General features: G+C 30.7%; 2 protein-coding genes and 1 long non-coding RNA gene across 3 annotated transcripts; 2 read left to right on the forward strand and 1 right to left on the reverse strand.

The window, feature by feature from the left end:
- The first annotated feature begins 1,496 nt into the window (after positions 1 to 1,496).
- Positions 1,497 to 5,155, forward strand: LOC114163003 (DNA-directed RNA polymerase III subunit RPC4-like). Its single transcript, XM_085670885.1, has 11 exons — positions 1,497 to 1,754; positions 1,955 to 2,013; positions 2,132 to 2,187; positions 2,268 to 2,331; positions 2,413 to 2,452; positions 3,420 to 3,530; positions 3,642 to 3,673; positions 3,804 to 3,864; positions 4,138 to 4,229; positions 4,317 to 4,553; positions 4,822 to 5,155. The coding sequence occupies exons 1-11, from the start codon at positions 1,616 to 1,618 to the stop codon at positions 4,966 to 4,968; spliced, it is 1,038 nt and encodes a 345-aa protein (XP_085527011.1). The 5' UTR covers positions 1,497 to 1,615; the 3' UTR covers positions 4,969 to 5,155.
- A 10,463-nt stretch (positions 5,156 to 15,618) lies between these two features.
- Positions 15,619 to 16,784, reverse strand: LOC114175950 (protein PLANT CADMIUM RESISTANCE 2-like). The gene is made up of 4 exons (XM_028060808.2): positions 16,456 to 16,784; positions 16,288 to 16,359; positions 15,966 to 16,178; positions 15,619 to 15,871 (listed from the first exon to the last, which is right to left on the reverse strand). Exons 1-4 carry the CDS (start codon positions 16,640 to 16,642, stop codon positions 15,783 to 15,785), a joined length of 561 nt encoding a protein of 186 aa, XP_027916609.1. The 5' UTR covers positions 16,643 to 16,784; the 3' UTR covers positions 15,619 to 15,782.
- Positions 16,785 to 17,619: 835 nt separating this feature from the next.
- On the forward strand, positions 17,620 to 19,717 carry LOC114175429 (uncharacterized). The gene is made up of 3 exons (XR_003602846.2): positions 17,620 to 17,890; positions 18,000 to 18,070; positions 19,428 to 19,717. It is a non-coding gene; the product is annotated as an uncharacterized LOC114175429 (long non-coding RNA).
- The last annotated feature ends 657 nt before the right edge of the window (positions 19,718 to 20,374 follow it).

Raw genomic sequence — 20,374 nt, forward strand, 5'->3', positions numbered from 1 at the left:
TGAGAGTGGTTTAGGCTGAATTCGGCTGTTAAACCCTAAAACCTAGGAATCGATATGATAAAAAATATAGTTGATTAAAATCAATTATATTTAATCGATAATGTAAGTGTTGAACAAAATAACAAAAAAGAAGTGTTTGCAATTGTGTTTGTTAATTGTTATTAATGGTTCAAAGTTTGGGAGCGGAGCCATCTAGAAATTAACGATTTCGGCGTAGTTTGGAAAAAGGGACCGAAATGGAAAGGTAAGGACGAAAATAAGAACTAAACTTACGTCTTTCAACTTTTCTATATTTATTCAATACTTAATAAAACACTAAGACTTTTATTTTTTTATTTAATTATTTTTAAATTATTTTATATTTAAAATTAAAAAAAAAATTATTGGTGTTGAATTGGAATTAAAAAATGGACATGCATCGTTATCCTAAAAAAAAGACCCTGCAAATTTACCTCACCGTCAAAAAAAATAAAAATGAAAAATTAAGACCAATTTATATGCAAGTTAAAAATAATTTCTAAAGGTTAATTTATGTATAAATAAATTTTAGTTTATATAAAATTGTACGGTATGATTAAACGACTGAAAATACTGAGTGGTGTATAATCTCGAGTGATCGGTCACTACAACAATTTTATTTGATTTTAATATGAATATTTGGTAAATAAAATACTTAGAATAATTTGAAACATTTATTGAAACTTACCTAAGTTAACTTTTTGGTTATAGTTTCTAATTTTTTATATTTATTATCTACATAATTTTCTATAAGAACTATTTTTTAGCTAGCTTATCTTTTTTCCTTTCAGTTGATGAAAAGGGGTTTCTGAACTAACAATTATTACAGCATTCAGTAAGATGAGTGATTATTGAATGAGATAATGAATATTGAAAACTTTAAGACAAAAAAAAGTTTTCTTACATGTGATATTTTAGGCTTTTGATTTCTATTATATGTTTGATATTATAAGTAGAAGAACTAAATTTAGATGACTTAATAACAGACATATATTCATGTCTATTACATTTATAGTATAGATAAATTTGTGTTTGTTGCAGAAAACATAAATTTGTGATATTTTTTTTATATATTTTAAATTAAAATATACATTTTTCAAAAGTATTAGAAATAAATATATAAGATGAAAACATATAACAAAAATTTTAAGAAATTTTTAAATATGTATATTTCAAATAAATTGTAAAATATACAAAATTAAATAAAAAAATATTAAGAAAAAAAAAGTATATGATACTTTTAAATTTCAAATCCCATAGTAATTTATAATTACTAATTAAACCTTATATTTTATATGATAAATAAAATTACATAAAGTAAAAATAATTTATATTTATATTTGTACAAATTATAAGAGATGATAATAAAAAATAGAAGACACATGCGTTAACAATATTTAAAAAAATTACTAATTCTAATAATTATTTGTTGATTTTAGTCTACAATTTTATTGGTCTGGTAATCTCATGAAGATAACAAATAAATTTCATTCTAAGCCAGAATTAAATATTTCCTCTAACCCCAAAAACAAAGAAATTCTATAAAAAAAAATGAAAAAAAAAACAAAAAAACTCTGTTTCTGGGCTTTAGATTCATATGAACCTAACTTTGGTAGGTTTTTCAAGTAGTGGCGGATCCTGCCGCTCATTACTTCCTATTCATCTATTTCTTTTTCACAACTTCCTATTGCTTTCACACACACTGTTTCCTCTCTTCATCAAACAAAACCATACACGTATGTGTCTCTGTTCTCAAAATCTCACAATAATATACTCTGCTGCCGTTAACCAACTTTGCCACGTTCTGTTAATATTTTCTTCTTACAATGTTTTTTTCATTCGATAATCGGATTCCATGGCGCACAAAAAAACTCGTTTCCTTCTCTCTGTTTCATGGTTTATGAATCACTCATTCACTTTTTGTTTTCTTTCTCAGGTTCGGATCAGCATTGCACTCTAATGGATTCAGAGCCTTCTCCGCAAGTCAAACGGAAGGTTCGCTTTTAATTTCTTCAATACATATATTATTATTATTAATATTTGCAATGCAACAAGTTTTTTACATCACAAAGTAAAATGATTTAATCTGCTGTTGTTGTTGTTGGCATTTCAGCATAAATTTGCACCACGAGCACCACCGCGTCTTGTTCCAAAGAAAGAAGTTAAAACGTATGGATTGTTTTGTTTGATTATAGTTTGTGGTGTAGTGCAGTTTGATAATGCTACTCTTATTTGTTCTGCTTAATTAGCGAAGTAGTTGAGGATGCTCAGGCTGATGCGAACCAGGCTAAGGATCTGCTGCGGCGTTTCAATGTATATGTGACTTTAATTTGATTGGTATCTCTTAATTATTTTGCTTTCTATGATTTTATTTATCCCTCGTATGTTGTGTAGGAGAGTGCTATGAAGGCAAGGAACAAGGTTGAGAAAAAAGGTTTGCTATGTTACTGAAGTTCTCTTATTTGATTATATTTGTCTTTTATATCTTCAGCATTGGTTTTCTGATCCTGTTGTGTGTTCTTTTCGTTATTGGAAATAAATCATGAAAATAGATGTTACCTTTCATAATAAATCCTGAAAATGAACGTGCACACAAATGTGTTTGAAGTTTACATGACTGTTAAATAGAGAAGCATGATGAAGAAATTGTTTTAAGAATATTAGGATGGGTAACCTGTGATGTCGAATATTTAGATTGCCAAACCTAGGGATACTGGGAGATATTCAATATCACGGTTTGGTACACTGAACGGGTTGTCATTACTTTTTTGAAGTTTGTTTTTCTAGATTTTAAAAGTAGTAATGTATATGACTAAGTCTGTTACTCGGCTAGTTTATTCTGATATTTTAGGAGATTTGTTAGCATCTTTAGTTCATGTATCATGATTGTAACAAGTGTGTAGCCTCAATTTTTTCATTCCAATGTTTACCATACAACAGATGTCAATTTTTTGTTATCAAACACTCTCTGTTGCTCACTCTCACATCTGTAATACTCTTAAGTTCAAATCCTTAATCATAGGTCGTATGTTGTGTGCACCTACTGTTATTCTCTTTCATTATTATTACTAATGGCAAAGAAAATTACTACAAATAACTTCTCTGACACCAATGGAAATTTTTACTGAGAATATGTTTCATACCTTGCCGAATTGCTGGAGAATCAACGAGTTAGCATTTACTCTCTAAAATGTTTGTTCCCTTCCCACGGATGTGTGCAAGTTCCTCGGACTTCATTGATTGAATTGTTGTTGAAGTAGCGTAATTTGGATACTTGTGTGTAGTCTGTCTATGTAGAGATCTTATAATGAAGCTTGTCATGACTCCCTTTTCACCTAGGCAAGTGTAACATCATGTTTTATTTTTTCTAAACTGGCACTGTTCATATTTATGGTGTGCAGTGTCAGCTTCACAAATTGCTTTTGGTTATGGTGGTGAATCAACTTTGAAATCATATGGTATTGCCAGGGGTGGGAGAAGTGTCAACATCAATCAGAATTCAGCATCTAGTGGTATGCTACCATTAATACACTTTCATTTAATAGATTTCTACACGATGCTGTGCTCTTTGCTGCACGATCCTTCCTCCTATTAACAGTATTCTCGTGATGCTTTAATTGCAGTGGTGGCAGAGAAAGAATACACAGAACCATGGGTAAGTATTCTGAATAAAACGAATATGTTCTCTAGTTCATGCACTGTTTTATCTTCTTTTAATCATTATTCGATGTAATTGTTCATGCTTATTTTTGTTCTGAAGTATTGGTTGTTGGATTATGCTATAGGACTATTACAGTAATTATCCAGTAACTCTTCCTTTGAGGAGGCCATATTCTGGAAATCCAGGTATAATTCAAGAACCATCTTGCAAAAAAAGAAAGGGAGAAAAATAATGAAGTAAAATTGATGGAAAATTGACTAATTTCAGCTAGTTTAGTAACAAAATCTGTTTTTCTCGTTTTCGGAATTAACACTTTTAGTTACTAAGTTGGTCACCTTTTTCTCCTGACTGGAGTTAAGAACTTATTTCATTGGTATTTTGAAAGTAGTACACACTAGATATTCTCCAAACATCTAATTGGTTACTGGCTTTAACATAACATTTTTTTTTTCTGATAGAGCTTCTTGATGAGGAGGAATTTGGGGAGGCTGCAGAGTCCAGAACATACGATGAAGATGCATCAAATTCAGCAATGGAGTTAGGCCTTTTGGTAGGTAAACTGAAGTTTGAGATATTGAATTGATGAATTAAATTTCCTTTAATCATTATAATAATGTTTTGAACAAATTGTTGGTAGGAGGAAAACCTAGAGGCAAATATGTTCTTGGTTAAATTGCCTCCAAAATTGCCTATGGTTATACAATCAACTACTGATGGAGGCAAAGAAGTTAATCCAAAATCTAAACCTCCTGGAGGTTCAAAAAAAGTGGAGAAGTTTTGTGAGTTGAAAGACTTGCCATCTGGCTTCATGGGTAAAATGCTGGTATACAAAAGCGGTAAAATCAAGCTCAAGCTTGGCAATACCCTTTATGATGTAAGTATGTTGCATTCACGTAGTGTTATTTTATCATTTTTTTAAAATACTCAATATAGTATTATCAGCAAAATAAAATGTAAACATCTTCAAAAAGTCATATTGCAAAAATGGTATTGTTATCTTCTGTGAGGTACAAAATCAACTTTACTATATTACTTTTTGGATATTTATCCAACTCACCCTTCTGTATGTTTAATGAGTAGTACAAGGTTGGTTTCTCTATGAGCTAAATTTGTCTACCTTTCTGATTTAAAAACTGTTGCAGGTTTCTTCGGGTATGAATTGTGCCTTTTCCCAAGATGTGGTTGCTATCAATACGGCTGAAAAAAATGTGTGCACCATTGGGGAGATAAGCAAACATGTTACGGTAACCCCGGATATAGATGACATACTTGACAATTTGTCTTATTAGTGATAAATTCAAATCATCTTTGTTTTCAGATAGTTTACATTTTACCAAAAAAGGATAGTTTACATTTACAAAAAAAGGATAGTTTACATTTTTACGTATAGTTATGAATTTGTTGAAATGATGTCATAAACAGTGGACTGAGAATAAATAAGAAAAAAGAGCACGCAATTTTCTTTCTGTCTTGAAACGGAATCATATATGATTCACAGAACTTAATGCAGGAAAGGAATTCCCAGGTTCAGTAGGTAGCACAGTTATTGAATTAAAGTTATTTCTTTGAATCATTAGTATTGTTAATGGTTTCTTATTTCTAGAACAATGAAACATAAACATTAATGTCTTTTTTCTTCTTATAATAAGGCATCCATTTTTGTTTTGTATGAAAGGCTAGTGGGTGATTTTAAACTCTTTTGGTTGAGGATGAAAACATGAGATTGAAGGAAATAAAATTAGAATCAGAGATCAGATTCGAAAACCTCAAATGTTTTGAATTTTACTTTTTTGTATATCAATTCTCATTATATCCATCTGTTCATATTATTTATTTCATACATTTATTTTCATTTTTAAATTAACAAATTCTTACATTTCAAACTTGACTTTAATTTAGCGAATGATAAAATGTAAATTATAATTGTTACATATAAATAATTTTGTTTTGTATTTTATATTTCTAATAAAATGGCTTCCTCGTATAACTTTACTTTTTATTTAGATCAAAATGCATTGTAACGAGAACATTTCAAAATAAGTATTTATGTTTTGAAAAACAGATTTTCTTTTTTTTTAACATAAAATCACATTTAATATCTACTTTTCAATTTATATGGAAACAGTAGGTTGAAAAAAAAAAGGGAATCAGGGATTAATGATTTTTTTTGACTGATTTTATACTTTTTAAATATAAAAGTAAAATAAAATACGATTACCTTTTAATTAAAAGTAAAAATATTTTCTGTTCTTTTTTAAATCAAACGGATTTTTAGTTTGTTTAATTGGGAAAAAATGAAAGAAAAAAATAAAATACGTGTATTGTGTGGCTTTGTGTCCTTTTATTGTTACTTGTACAGAAATCAGATCTTTAAATACATAGGAAATTTGGCCTAAAGTGTAGTCCACATACCCTATCAGTTACTATCTATTTATAATAAGATAGTGTATTATGGAAAGAATGACTAATAGGTTAGATGGTGTGGCGTAAGTCACTAACTTAATTATACATCTTGTTCTAAAATGTAACATTTTTAGGAGTGTAATTTCTGAAGAAACATCAAACATTCAATTAGCAAAATCCGAAATTCTTAGTATGTGAGTTATAATTTAAAGATCCGTTTGACTATTTCATTACTAATTGACCCGAAATTGGATCAGTTAATGTCAATCTTCTTCCTAGTTTCTTTGGTCTAAACCCTACTTGCTAATTCCTTCAAGAGACAATTAAGGCTACACACATTCTTTATATCATTATTCTGGAAACAATAAATTCAGTAAGCTTCCTTCAAATTCACGTGTGCTGGTATTGGCATAAGAATACCTAAGTTTTCTTAAGTCAAACTATTTGGTATTATCATTCTCCAAACTTTAAAAGTAACGGTGATTATGATAACCACCACTATTGTCATCACTGTCATCTGTGCCCACCAAGGAAAATGGTTTTTCTCGTTGAAATCCGGGGGGGCCTGAATTGGAAATCCGGCTGCCTGAATTGGAATGGCCTCAGAGACAGGGGAGGCGACGAGGGCAACACCGGTGATGAGGTGGTCATGACAGGATAGAAAATGGAAAACTGGCACAAGTAATAAGAAAAATAGTACAGAAAGAAAGAGAGAAATTATGAATTCAGAGACAATAGAATATTAGAAAGAAGGTTCGACATCCTCAAAACAATAATCCTTAACTTTATATCCTCAAAAAGACCCAAATTGTAAATCCTGAATTTACACGAAATAATTAGTAAACCAACCAAAAAAGTAAAAAAATAATTCTAAGGTAAAATGCTGGTATACAAAAGCGGTAAAATCAAGCTCAAGCTTGGCAATACCCTTTATGATGTAAGTATGTTGCATTCACGTAGTGTTATTTTATCATTTTTTTAAATACTCAATATACCAATTTATTATCCAACAAAATAAAATGTAAACATCTTCAAAAAGTCATATTGCAAGAATGGTATTGTTATCTTCTGTGACATACAAAATCAACTTTACTGTATTACTTTCTGGATATTTATCCAACTCACCCTTCTGTATGTTAAATGAGTAGTACAAGGTTGGTTTCTCTATGAGCTAAATTTGTCTACCTTTCTGATTTAAAAACTGTTGCAGGTTTCTTCGGGTATGAATTGTGCCTTTTCCCAAGATGTGGTTGCTATCAATACGGCTGAAAAAAAATGTGTGCACCATTGGGGAGATAAGCAAACATGTTACGGTAACCCCGGATATAGATGGCATACTTGACAATTTGTCTGATTTGTGACAAATTCAAATCATTTTTGTTTTCAGATAGTTTACATTTAAAAAAAAAAGGATAGTTTACATTTTTACATATAGTTAGTTATGAATTTGTTGAAATGATGTGAACTGAGAAGAAATAAGAAAAATGAGCATGATATTTTCTTTCTGTCTTGAAATGGGATTATTAAGGCTGGACATAATTTACTGAACTACACTATACTGTTAAAAGTTGCAGTGAACTGAAAACTAGTACGTCTAAATTGAACTGACTGAATTAAAAAATAGTTCAAACAAATTGAACTGCACTACAATATGAATTGAACTGTTTTCTGAACTGTACGATTTTTGAACTAAATTGCACGATTTTTTTAACTTAACTGCTCAAATTTTGAACCAAACAACACTATTTTTAAACCAAACTATACTATTTTTGAACTAAACTGCACTATTTTTTAATCGAACAATAATGTATTTAAATTGAATTGTATTAATTTTGAATCAAATTATATTATTTTTTAATTAAATTACACTAATTTTGAACCAAATTATACTACTTTTAAATTAAATTATAGTATTTTGAACCAAAGTTTGAAAGTGCTTAAGAAACTAATTTTACAACTTTATTTCTTTTTTCTTTTAAACATGTTTTAATACTCATCTTGTTAGTTGCAAACATATTATAAAATACAAGTGATGAATTTAAATATAGAAGCAAAATATATAATGTTACTTTTTTGTATATCAATTTTCATTATATCCATCTTTTCATATTATTTATTTCATACGTTATTTTCATTTTTAAATTAATAAATTCTTACATTTCAAACTTGACTTTAATTTAGCGTATCATAAAATGTAAATTATAATTGTTACATATAAATAATTTTTTTTCGTATTTTAAATTTCTAATAAAATGGCTTCCTCGTATACTTTTACTTTTTATTTAGATAAAAATGCATTGTAACGAGAACATTCCAGAATAAGTATTTGTGTTTTGAAAAGCGGATTTTTCTTTTTTTAACATCAAATCACATTTAATATCTTAAATTTATATGGAAACAGTAGATTGAAAAAAAAAAGAGAGAATCAGGGATTAATGTTTTTTTTTACTGATTTTATACTTTTTAAAAATAAAAATACAATAAAATACGATTACCTTTTAATTAAAAGTAAAAATATATATATTTTTTTAAATCAAACGCTCCTTTATATTATACTATGTGTGATTGGAAAAGAAAAGGTAGAAAAAAAAAGAAAATAAGATGATTTTTAGTTTGTTTAATTGGAAAAAAATGAAAGAAAAAAAGAAGAAAAACGTGTATTGTGTGGCTCTGTGCTCTTTTATTGTTACTTGTACAGAAATCAGATCTTTAAATACATTGGAAATTTGGCCTAAAGTGTAGTCCACATACCCTAGCAGTTACTATCTATTTATAATAAGATAGTGTTTTATAGAAAGAATTACTAATAGGTTAGATGGTGTGGTGTAAGTCACTAAGTTAATTATACATTTTTTTCTAAAATGTAACATTTTTAGGAGTGTAATTTCTTGAAGAAACATCAAACATTCAATAAGCAAAATCCAAAATTCTTAGTATGTCAGTTATAATTTTAAAGATCCCTTAGACTATTTCATTACTAATTGACCCCAAATTGGATCAGTTAATGTCAATCTTCTTCCTAGTTTCTTTGGTCTGAACCCTACTTGCTAATTCCTTCAAGAGACAATTAAGGCTACACACAATCTTTATATCATTATTCTGGAAACAATAAACTCAGTAAGCTTCTTTCAAATTCACGTGTGCTGGTATTGGCATAAGAATACTTACTTTTTCTAGAGTCAAATTATTTATCTTTATGAACTTTAATACATTTTTATTTATCTTATAATAAGATCATTATGTGTCTTCGTAGCTTACACTGTTATGTTATTTTGTTTTGTATCCTACCTATATATTCCTTAGCTTTCTTTTCTGTACGTGCTTCTAAACATTTTTTTTTTTTACATACAAGTTTCCTTTCTCTTTCTCATCTCTGCGGACTTTTCTTTTACCAGTTTACTCTATCTTCTCTCTTTCTTCCGCATGGATCATGAAATCATATGATCTTACATTTCTTTTTGCTGAAGTCCTCATTAGGTCATGCAAATTCTCATACTCTATATCTTTTAATTTAATATTCAAATCTCTTATATTATGGGATCATAAAAAACTGTACCTTACATTTTAGCCAGATAAATTATTGTAAATATTTTACATATTAATACAAATACAGCTTAAGTAATCGCTTACCATGTTCAATATCAACTTTGAGTTATCATTACTTGGGTAACCACTATTATATATATATATATATATATATATATATATATATTAGGGTGTTATAATTTTTTATCTATTAAAGGAATGACAACTGCACAGATTTGCACGAAAATGTAATAATGTTTAAATTAACACCCTACTCAAGTTGGTGCATGAATATCACACATTTCCAATTTGAATAAAGACTCGTTAAACACTCTGTTTGACACTCGTTTAGTGAGAACATCAATCAACTGAAATTCTGATCTAAGACTTGACTAGATAGTTTTCATCTTCTCATGCTTCATATTCATCAAATTAACTGTTTTCTGGTGCAACCTTTGTTCTAAAGATGTAACCCCAAAGTTTTTTGCCTTTGATCTTGTTCTATGCGTTCAACGACCACTCAACATAGTTGGTGTCGTTAAGTCGTTCAAGGGTGAGTGCTTCGTGCATATGGGTAGCAGCGGAAGTCCCAAAATCATGTTTCTCTGATTGATTTTTATCGAAAGGAGTCATCAGAAATATTCAAATAAAGAAGAACTGCTTCCTATATTATAGAGGATGTTGGTGTTTGACTCTGATACCATATAAAAGGATTTAAAGAATAATTATGATATATTATTTCAAAGATATGTGTGTGTGTATATATATATATATATATATATATATATATATATATATATATATATATATATATATACACACACAAGGGTGTTATAATTCATCATCTATTAAATGAATGACAACTGCACAGATTTGCTCACAGAAGTAATAATGCCTAAATTACAACTAACACAATATTTGATTACATAATATTTACTAACAGAATATTTGACATATTTTAACATGAACAACTAGTTTTTTAATTTTTGAAGTACCACAAAAACACGTATAAATGCTTCCTTAGTTTCTAAAACATTGAACATCAATACACATAAAAGATATATAATAATATATTATATAGTAACTACTATATAATAATTGTTTATAAACCATTATACTTCATCATCCGACATGAAAATAGAACGGAGAAGAGGAAGAAGAAGATTCCTCCTTAATAAACTCCTCCACTTCCAGCTCTTCAAGGAATTCCAATGTTGGTGTTGGGGTCGGTGTCGATGCTGGTGTCGGAGAAAGATTTGGTATCATCATTCGTCAAACTTTAAAAGCAACAGTGACGATGATAACCACCACAATCACTGCTATTGTCATCTGTTTCCACCAAAGAAAATTGTAATTCTTGTTGAAATTCGGCTGCTTGAATTGAAAACTCTACATATCCATCCAATCAGAATAACAATTAAAGTAAGTTATTCTTTTATCCTTTTCTAGAACACAAATTGTTTTGTTGTGTGCATGAGAGTTTACCAAACTGCAACTCAATATCTTCCTCTGTTTGGTTTTCTCTATGTGTGTGATCCTAGTGTAGATTTAGATAATTGATCTGAAATTCTTTTATGTAGATAGAGTTGAAGATATGAGTAGGGGAGGGGAGAACCTTGTGCTTTATGAGTTCAAAATCAAAGTTAGCGAAGCTAGCATTTTGTATAAAATTGTTTTGTGCTGTGATTTAAATTATATGGTTCTTAAAGTTACATTGTTGTGCTTATTAGGTATGAGGATTGAGCATTTGCTTAAATTGTGGATGATAAATATATGGTTGCATTGAAAGATAAAATTTGTGAATTGTTTGTTTTTTTTTTTTTTTAATGTTGAGATTGTGGTTTTTCTAAACTGCAATACTGAAAGATTTTTGTTCAAATGAGATCAATTGGTGATTTAGTAGAGGAACTGTTGAAGCATTTAGATAAATTAATTTAAGCATCATAGTGTAGAAAAGGGCGTTCTATGGATAGTGAGCTAGGAACCACCATCAGGTGCTGTTTGGGATCTTAAAGTCAGTGTGACCTTTGGAGTTGTTGGCGTTGAGCGCAACGATGCTACCAGCAGGCGCTACGCTATTTGGTTGCATTGATTATATTGCTTTTATACGAGTTTTACTTTAATAACAAATGAATTCTAAATCAAAATTAAAGGTATGAATGTTAAGTATGATGAAATTATTCTATGTATTGGAATCTTTTCTTTTGTTTGATTATGTGGATTTGAGTAAGAGAAATAAATCTCCAAAGTGGAGATGCTAATGTATCATTGATATGTAGAATGTATAAATGGAATGGCTCATGATAAAGCAATTTTGACTCGACTAAGTATTGGAGTAACATATAGAAAAATATTTAGAGTAAGAGTTATCATTATGTGTATTTTTTACCTTTATGGTAAAATTTGTATTTAAATGATTCATCCTACTATACAGATTAGTTTGAGATATGACTATGCAATGACGTGGTAAAAAGGGGTCCTGAAAAAATAAGAATGAGTATAATATATGTATAATCTTATAGTGTAATCAATACATTAACTTCTCTTAAAGTCTTGTTTATTGTACGATGTATTTGAAAAAAATGTAAAAGTGTCATGTGAGATTTGATGACACTTGAATTATTACTTGTTAAATGAAATATAATATGAATACATCAGTATATTTTTGATATTTTATTATGATCATAATTTAATATATATATATATATATATATATATATATATATATATATATATATATATATATATTATCAATGTTAATTTCATTCCGTTTAGAATCTTACGAATCAATCTGTGTTTAAAGTATTTTATAGAAGCTTTAACTTTACATCTCTTTAAATTTTTTTTTAATTCTGTAAATTCTATACTTCTTTTTTTATCTTTACCATTAAGAAACAAAATTTCTACACAATTTTTTTAAATTTTATTCTTTTAATAATTCAAATGCTGAAAAAAAAAATACTTATATGATAAAAAATATTTATAATAAAATTATAAAAGTATTTATTTTTGTAAATTCTTTTATAAAAATTACATTAGTAATATTTTTATTTTAATAATTATTATAATACCTTTTTTTCTGTAACAAGATAAAAGTGAACAGCCTTATTAGTAATACTTAAGTTTGAATCTAATTTTTTATTTATTCGCCATCTAATTTTAATTTCTTTAAAAAAATATTATATATTTGATCCTCGTCGTTTCAAACTAGTCATTTTTTCTGTTTTCTTTTATTTCAGTAAAAAAAAGTTATACCATGACACCCATGTTGTAGAAAAGTGTGAACAAGTCCTTTAAAATAATTAACTAACGAATTGTTCGTCAGAAAATTATCAAGTTCAATTACACAAGCAATATAAGAATAAAATTTAATTATGTTGGCTAATTTTCATAATGGAGTGTTCTAAATGATAAAAATTTAACAAACTTACTGTTGTGGGCTGGACCTGCAGTGAAATTGGGCTGGATGAGGACGATCAGATTTTTAAGCCCGTGTTAAATCATATTATTTTACAATGTCTTTAATTAGCCTCTTTTTATTTACACTCCCTCTTTTGCCAGACACATTTCTTTTCTACTTTATTAATAAAATTACATATTGATCTATTTTTTTCCACTTAGCTTTTTTAACTTTTATCTAATTTCATATTTACTATTTACCTTGCAATACTGCTATTTGGTAGAAGGATGGATTCTGGATAAAAAAAAAAATCCATATATTGTTCTTTGTTTTATGCTTAATGAATTGCCATGATAGTGATAGAGTTTATAGCATTCAACACAATCTAAGAAGAATTGGAGTTAGAAAGATAATTACAGCTCATTAAAAGATCACCTGAGAAGAGTATTTATGAATTTTATATTCTTTTCATATTTCATTATATGTATCCTTTTGTTGAACTTGATCTCAATATTTATATTTTGTCTACATAATATATTATATTTATATTATTTAGACAAAATATAAATATTTTGTTGATTATATTAATATTTACGAGTAACCATCATTTCATATTTTTTATTAAAAAAATCATAAATTATAAGTACATTCTCTTGAACATTTAAATACAGTCAAAATTTTGTTTTTCATTTCTAACTTTTTTTGAAAAAATTATTTAATTGTAGAAAAAGCTTAGTTCCAAAATGAATTCGAAAAGATAACTCTGCATAATTCTTCTACTAAATCTCTAATATGAATTTGAGAAAGGAGAATGTCCAAGAGGACTTGTTATAATTAGAAGAACAAGAAAATGTCATTCAAAATAAAATACTATCAAATAATTACATTCAAGATCAGGAACTCAAAAGTTTGAGAGCTTAATCAAATAATTTGAAAATTAGGTGTTAATAACTTTACAAATGACTGATGATTGTGATTTGATAATAAATAAATATGTTATTATCTAATTGATGTATCAATTGATATATATTGTTATTTTATAAAAAAATTGAGGTAAATTAATATGGACTATGATCTTTTGATAATTTTTCTTTGGATTAAATATGTTTTTGTTTCTTTAAGTTTCAGCAAAATTTGAAATTAGTCCCTCATCCAAAATTTTGACCAATTTAGTCCTTCACCTTTAAAAATGCGTGAATTTAGTCCTTTTAACCAAATTTTGTTAAGTTTATCTGACGTTTCAAGCGCATTTCATGATAGTATTTGAATTATTTACACAGTTTGACACATTTTTGCTTCAATGTTAACTCAAATATTATCATGAGATGCGTTTAAAATGTCAAATAAACTTCATAAAATTTGGTAAGAATGACTAAATACACGTATTTCTAAAGATGAATGACTAAATTTGTATAAAGTTTCGAAGAGAGACTAATTCCAAAATTCACTAAAACTTGAGGGACCAAAAACATATTTAACCCTTTTTCTTTTAACAAAGTTTGACAAAGTTTATTTTTAACACACACAAATCATTTTTCTTCTCTTTTCAAGTCATATCAAACCTTTATTTCACCCATTAAAATATTGTCATGTGTACTTTATCAAAAGTTTGTTAATAAAACTTTGTCAAAACATAATTTTCCAATTAATATTTATTTAAAAAAACTAATATTTAAGTTTTGAGAATCATAGTCTTAGTGGGCAGAGCGTGGGTTTGAATAGAAAAAATAGGATTGTGAGTGTGAATATGAATGAATGAATGATATAAAGCAATAATAAGGGGACCGTTTTGGTGTCAACTATATCATTAAATGCAAGACAACGATGCTGGATAAGTGCCAGCTATTCCATTGCAACTTGTTTTTTACTTCCAACATCATTAATAACAACGTTACCAGCGGAGAAAACGATGGCTATAACATTACACCAGTTTCCAAGAAAGAATGAACCAAATTTAAGTTTTGAAGGTCTTGCTTTGGTTGCTAGAGAAAAAGGTTACGTTTGGGGAACTAAATTGAGAAAAGCTTGGTAAAGAAATGAAAACAAACTCTTTAAGGAAGAAGGGACATAGAAATGAGGATGAATGAAAAGTTAGTCAAGTTTGGCAAGTTTGAACACAATAGGGTCCTCATTTAAAATCAAAAGATGAAGCAAAGATATTGTACTGAAGACTGAGTCAAACCACAAATCGATTTAATACATCCTAGAACACGGCCACAAACAGTACTACAATATTCAGAACATTGCATTTGATTTAGTAACTGAATACAGAGAGTCACTCTTAGATATTAATTACAATATTTAATTAGTGGGATAATATACACTTTTGTTCAGATATATCAGATTGTATATTAGTTTGGTACTCGTTTTTTAAAATATATCAATTTAGTTTCAGTTTAAAAAAAATGTCTTAATGAGATATCTTTCATACAAAAATTATTAAAACCGTTAACTTAATTCATGATTTTTACTACTAAATTTTGATATAAATATTAATACTTAATTTTATAAGTCATTCTAAATATCAATATAGTTAACGATGTTAATAATTTTTTTACTAAAAATGACTTTATTAAGATATTTTTTCAAAAGTTAAAACTCAATTGACATATTTTTAAAAACGAATACCAAACTAACAATCTAAATAAAAAATGGATATCATCCAACTAATTAAGCCTAACTATTGATACGAAAATAGGGAAAAAGGAATACCGAGTGTAAAAACATTATTCTTCATGTATAACATACTAGGATGAACATATATAGATCCTGACTTCAACGGTTCATGCTCTGTTCCACTGGTGGAGCTGTTACAGCAGCCATGGCTACTCCCCGACTTCGTTGCTCTACATTTCCATGCCACCCTAACCAAACCAAGTTTCAACCAAAACAAATTAAACAAAACAGAAAATTAATTTTGTGAAGAAGAAGAAGCCACAAAACAGAGAAGGTAGATACCAATAATCATGTCAAAGCCACGGTTTTCAAGCTCACGATATTCCTGACAGAGAGCGCAGGGCTCGCAGCAGCAATGAATCAAACAATCCGTACAGCCATTGCCCTTTAAACCATGCTGTCTTCTCATCTTGGATCGGTAGAAGCATGAGTACACGCAAGCACAACATGTCACACAACAAACAAGCGTATACAGAGCCCCACTCGCACCACACGCTACAACAAATCACAACAAATCACAACAAAACACAAACATCGTATCATACAACACCAGGACATAGATTGTATCGAACTTAATTGCTCTGAGATGCAAACAGTTTCTTACATGAGGATCCCCTGTCAACGATTTCCGCAATCCGTCCAAAGGTGATACATGGACACCACCACGTTATGCAACCTGAAACAAATGATTTTTACCATACCATAAATTTCACAAACCAATCCAATTGCAACAAATCAGTGACATATAATAGCAGAAGGTTGTCGGATTTACAGTTTCCAAAATCGGAAAAGCAGTCACAGAGACCGGTGGACCATTCAACGATGGGTTTGGGCTGAGGAGGTGCCGGTGGAGCGTAGGAAGAGGTGTCGTTGGTGGTGTAGGTTGTCGAAGTGCTGTAGCTACTAACGGGGAAACCGGTTGCCGTTGGCTTCATTGGATCTGAGCCTCCGCCATACATAATGCTGCAGCAGAAGATTAACTTAACACTCGTGTTCTGCTTCTGGCTTTTGGATGATCAAGGACCAGATATTATAGACTTGGATCGATCGATTCCTTTGGATAAATTCAATGGTGAGTTTTTTAATATAATCCAAAGTTTGGGTCTGAGGTTGGATAAGCGCGTGCAATCACTTTTTCACTTCCATCATTGTTTAATAACAACGAACATGATGGTTACATTTTACCACGTGGGACTGACATAAGAAAATACTAAGCATTGTTTGGTTTGACCAATTCCATCTTCAAAAGTTTTATGCAGACGCAGTCCACACTACCGTATTTTCCAGGAAATTTACTTTGCAGGTGGACTCCTCTAATTTTTTAAACTGAACTAGAAATAATTAAAATTTATTTGAAGAGAGATTTATAGTATTCCTTGAACCAGTAAAAGTATTTGCAAATTCGATTGTCAACTATCAGCGTAAAAAAATAAAAAAACTAGTACCTATTTGAACTTTCTAACGTGTCTATATGTTTAAAAATCTGAGCTATATTTTGTGTCAAAACTTGATAGTTATTATATATACTGAAACATTATTGAAAAAATAAAAAACAAGACTTTTGCGTTTGTGATAATTTATTTTGTCAGGGTCAATGTCAACGTTAAGTGGACCAAACATCTTGGTTTGAGAGTGGGGTTTGGGTAAGAAAACTTGCAGGGCAAAATATTATATTTTATAATTAGCATGTAAAATATCAAATATGTTAAAGAAATAAAAAGATAATGGAAAGGAGAGAAATTGAAGAAGGATGAAAAGGTCATAAAATTTGGCTGGTTTGTGGAAAATAAGATTGGGTTTGAGAAGATAAAATTGACGCGGCATGTCCTAAATCAATCGATTAGCACTTTCAGCATGACTATGCTATGGACACGGCAATTCAATATTTTAGCAATTCAAGTAACAATATATCTTTCTGAACTAAGGGCTGATATTTTCTCATCCTTTAATTAAAAAACAACCACATCATATGTAAGGCCCCATTTTTTCTGAGGCCCCATTTTTCCTGCCTCAGAGGTTAGTGGGCTGCCTCTAAGTGGGCCTAAGGGTTAGCCCAATGTATATAAGCTCTGCTATGTTGCCCTAATCCCACCTCACATTCACTCTTTCAGAAACCAGCCGCCATCCCTCACTACCTCTCACGAAAAGCTCTGCTAGGGTTTACCCTAAGGTCCCCCTCCTTCAAGCTCAAACTCAGTCCTACTCACGTAAGTCGTCCCTTGACTCATGCTTCTGTTTTCATGGTCTATGTTTGCTGTTATTGTTAGGGTTTAGTAATAACCCGCCTCCTTTCTTCTGTTTCATCGTCCGTTCCAGCTGCTGACCACCCTAAGGACAGTTTGGTCTCCTGTGTGCGTGCCGGAGCGTTCCGCTAACTTGATTTCCAGGTACGGGAAGTTAGGGTTCTAGTTTTGAGTCTTTTTAGAAATGTTTCTGTGTTGGTTGTTGATTGCATAGTTGGATATGTCGTTTTGATGCGCGAAAATACTTTGCATGTGTTGTTTGGTCGGAAAACATGGCTGTTGCAGTGAAGAACAGTGGCGAGACCTGTTAATCTCGCCCAAGCGAGTCAATCTCGCCTAAGCGAGATGAAACAGGGAGCTCGCCTAGGGTTATTGCACGAAAGGTCGCCTGGGCGACCTGCTCGAAGTTTTGAGCGAGGGAACACCTCGCCCAGGCGAGAGGGGTCTCGCCTAAGCGAGATCCCGTGATGTTCCCTGAGTGCTCCATCGAACCCTCGCCTAGGTGAAGGGAAGGCTCGCCTGAGCGAGCACGTCTCGCCTGAGCGAGATTCCCCAGCCTGAGCGAGGGATTGGGCGAGGCAGTGCGCCGTTTGGGTGTTCGTTCATCCTTGGATGATTGTTTTTGGTTTGGGCGTGAATTGTATGATGAGAAACATGTATATAATGGAGTGTGGTGCATGCTTGGCATGAATTACGAATTTTGTATGACGGGTTTGGTATGAAACCTCACATGTGAAATAAATGAGTGGTTTGGAACTAAAGGAACTTGGTATTAATGTGAGACGAGGCCCTAGACTCATTGGGGTGGTGATGATCAGAGGTATGGATTTGAGATGTGATTGATATGAGGATTAAACTTCAAGGGTTGATATGGAGTTGTAAAATATAATTTAATATTCTCTTATTGCTGATTTATGAATGTTGGTCCGTGTCAGCGTGTAATTCCTTGGGGTCTCCAGGTGAGACCTCCAGGGTCGCGCTTCAGTGGTCGGGACGTAATTCCATGGCCCTGCTAGTGGGTGTTCATGGTGGTGCCCCATCTGTATAACTAGGTAAGGATTCAAGGTAAGGTTGCATCCTGACGCTCCGAGGAGCCAGTTAGTCTCACTTAGAGCGGACTGACTCTTGTGGTGGGAGTAGCAGGAGGCCTGAAACTCATTAAGGGCTAACCTTGTGGTGGGAGAGATTTTGATTCATCGTAACAATGGTAACACATAGCTCAGGATCGAGCAGCTCAGGGTCGAGCAGGGGTATCCACCACAAGTGCAAGCATCCGCCGAATCCGACCAAGTTATACGTATCCGGATGAGTCGAGTCGAGTCGTAGTGTATTGAATGAAGAGTCATAACATGTTTGGTTGATATGTGGATGAGATGATGAAAATATATTTGATTGCATGTTGAATATGTTGTTGGCTCTAGCTTACCAGTTTTGTTGTATGGTTGTGATGTATGTGGCTGTTCTTTCTTGCGATGATCATCAACTTGGTTGATGGGAGCAGATGGGCGAGGCTCTCGTGGTCAACCAGGGAATGACGACTCCGCTACTTAGCCATCTGGGCTAGATCTCGAACGTCTTTCTTTCATGTTTCTTTAGGGCTATGGCCCCTGTATTCGTGGTTATTAGATTGTAAACTTTTAGTTAAACAGCTATCCTGCTTTTGTTGGCATCGTGGTGTGCCTAGCTAGTTTTGTAGGGGTGAGGTTGAGAACCCCAGGACTACGCTGCTATACTTTATCGCGTGACGTTCTTTTAATTTCGTTTAATAATTAAATGGGACGTTACATCATAGCTCTAAAACATTAATATTTTAATTGAATCTTTTTTATTATTTTTAGTGTAAAACATTAAATATACTATCGGTAAATTTAGTGGGTCAGTGTCAAACTACTTTCATTATTCTGAAATATAAAGTTGTTTTTTCTGAATTTTTAACATAATTTTACTATTTAAACTTCAATAGACTTTGTGAACTCATCCACTCCTTTTAGTTGTGACCTGTCCTGAACGCATTAAATGAGACATAAATAAGACTTTTGGCAGGTTCATACTCTCTGAAAAATATTTTCTTCCTCTTTTTTTTTTTAAAGAAAATACAGTTTTTTATATTTTAAGTTTAGTTTATTTCACTCAAATCATGTTGTCCAATAGAGGATTATCATAAACGAAATAAATAGATAAAAATATTTTACTCGTAATGATAATATAATAAAGTATTTAAGTTGTATTATTTATATTGTTATTTTAAAATATTTATTTGATCGGAAATTATAAAATTATAATTTAATTTAAAGATAAAACCTTTATTGGTCCAACATGAAAAATAATAAAATCGATCCTTATAACGATATTTTATATTATACAAAAGATAATTAATCGAGTACTTAGTACGTATTACTGCACAAAGGCATTTTCTTCATTACTATTTTTTTGGTTTAATTATTTTTT

Source organism: Vigna unguiculata, chromosome 3, assembly GCF_037176805.1.
Source record: "Vigna unguiculata cultivar grain cowpea cultivar isolate G323 ecotype 2 chromosome 3, ASM3717680v1, whole genome shotgun sequence".
Lineage (NCBI taxonomy): Eukaryota > Viridiplantae > Streptophyta > Magnoliopsida > Fabales > Fabaceae > Vigna > Vigna unguiculata.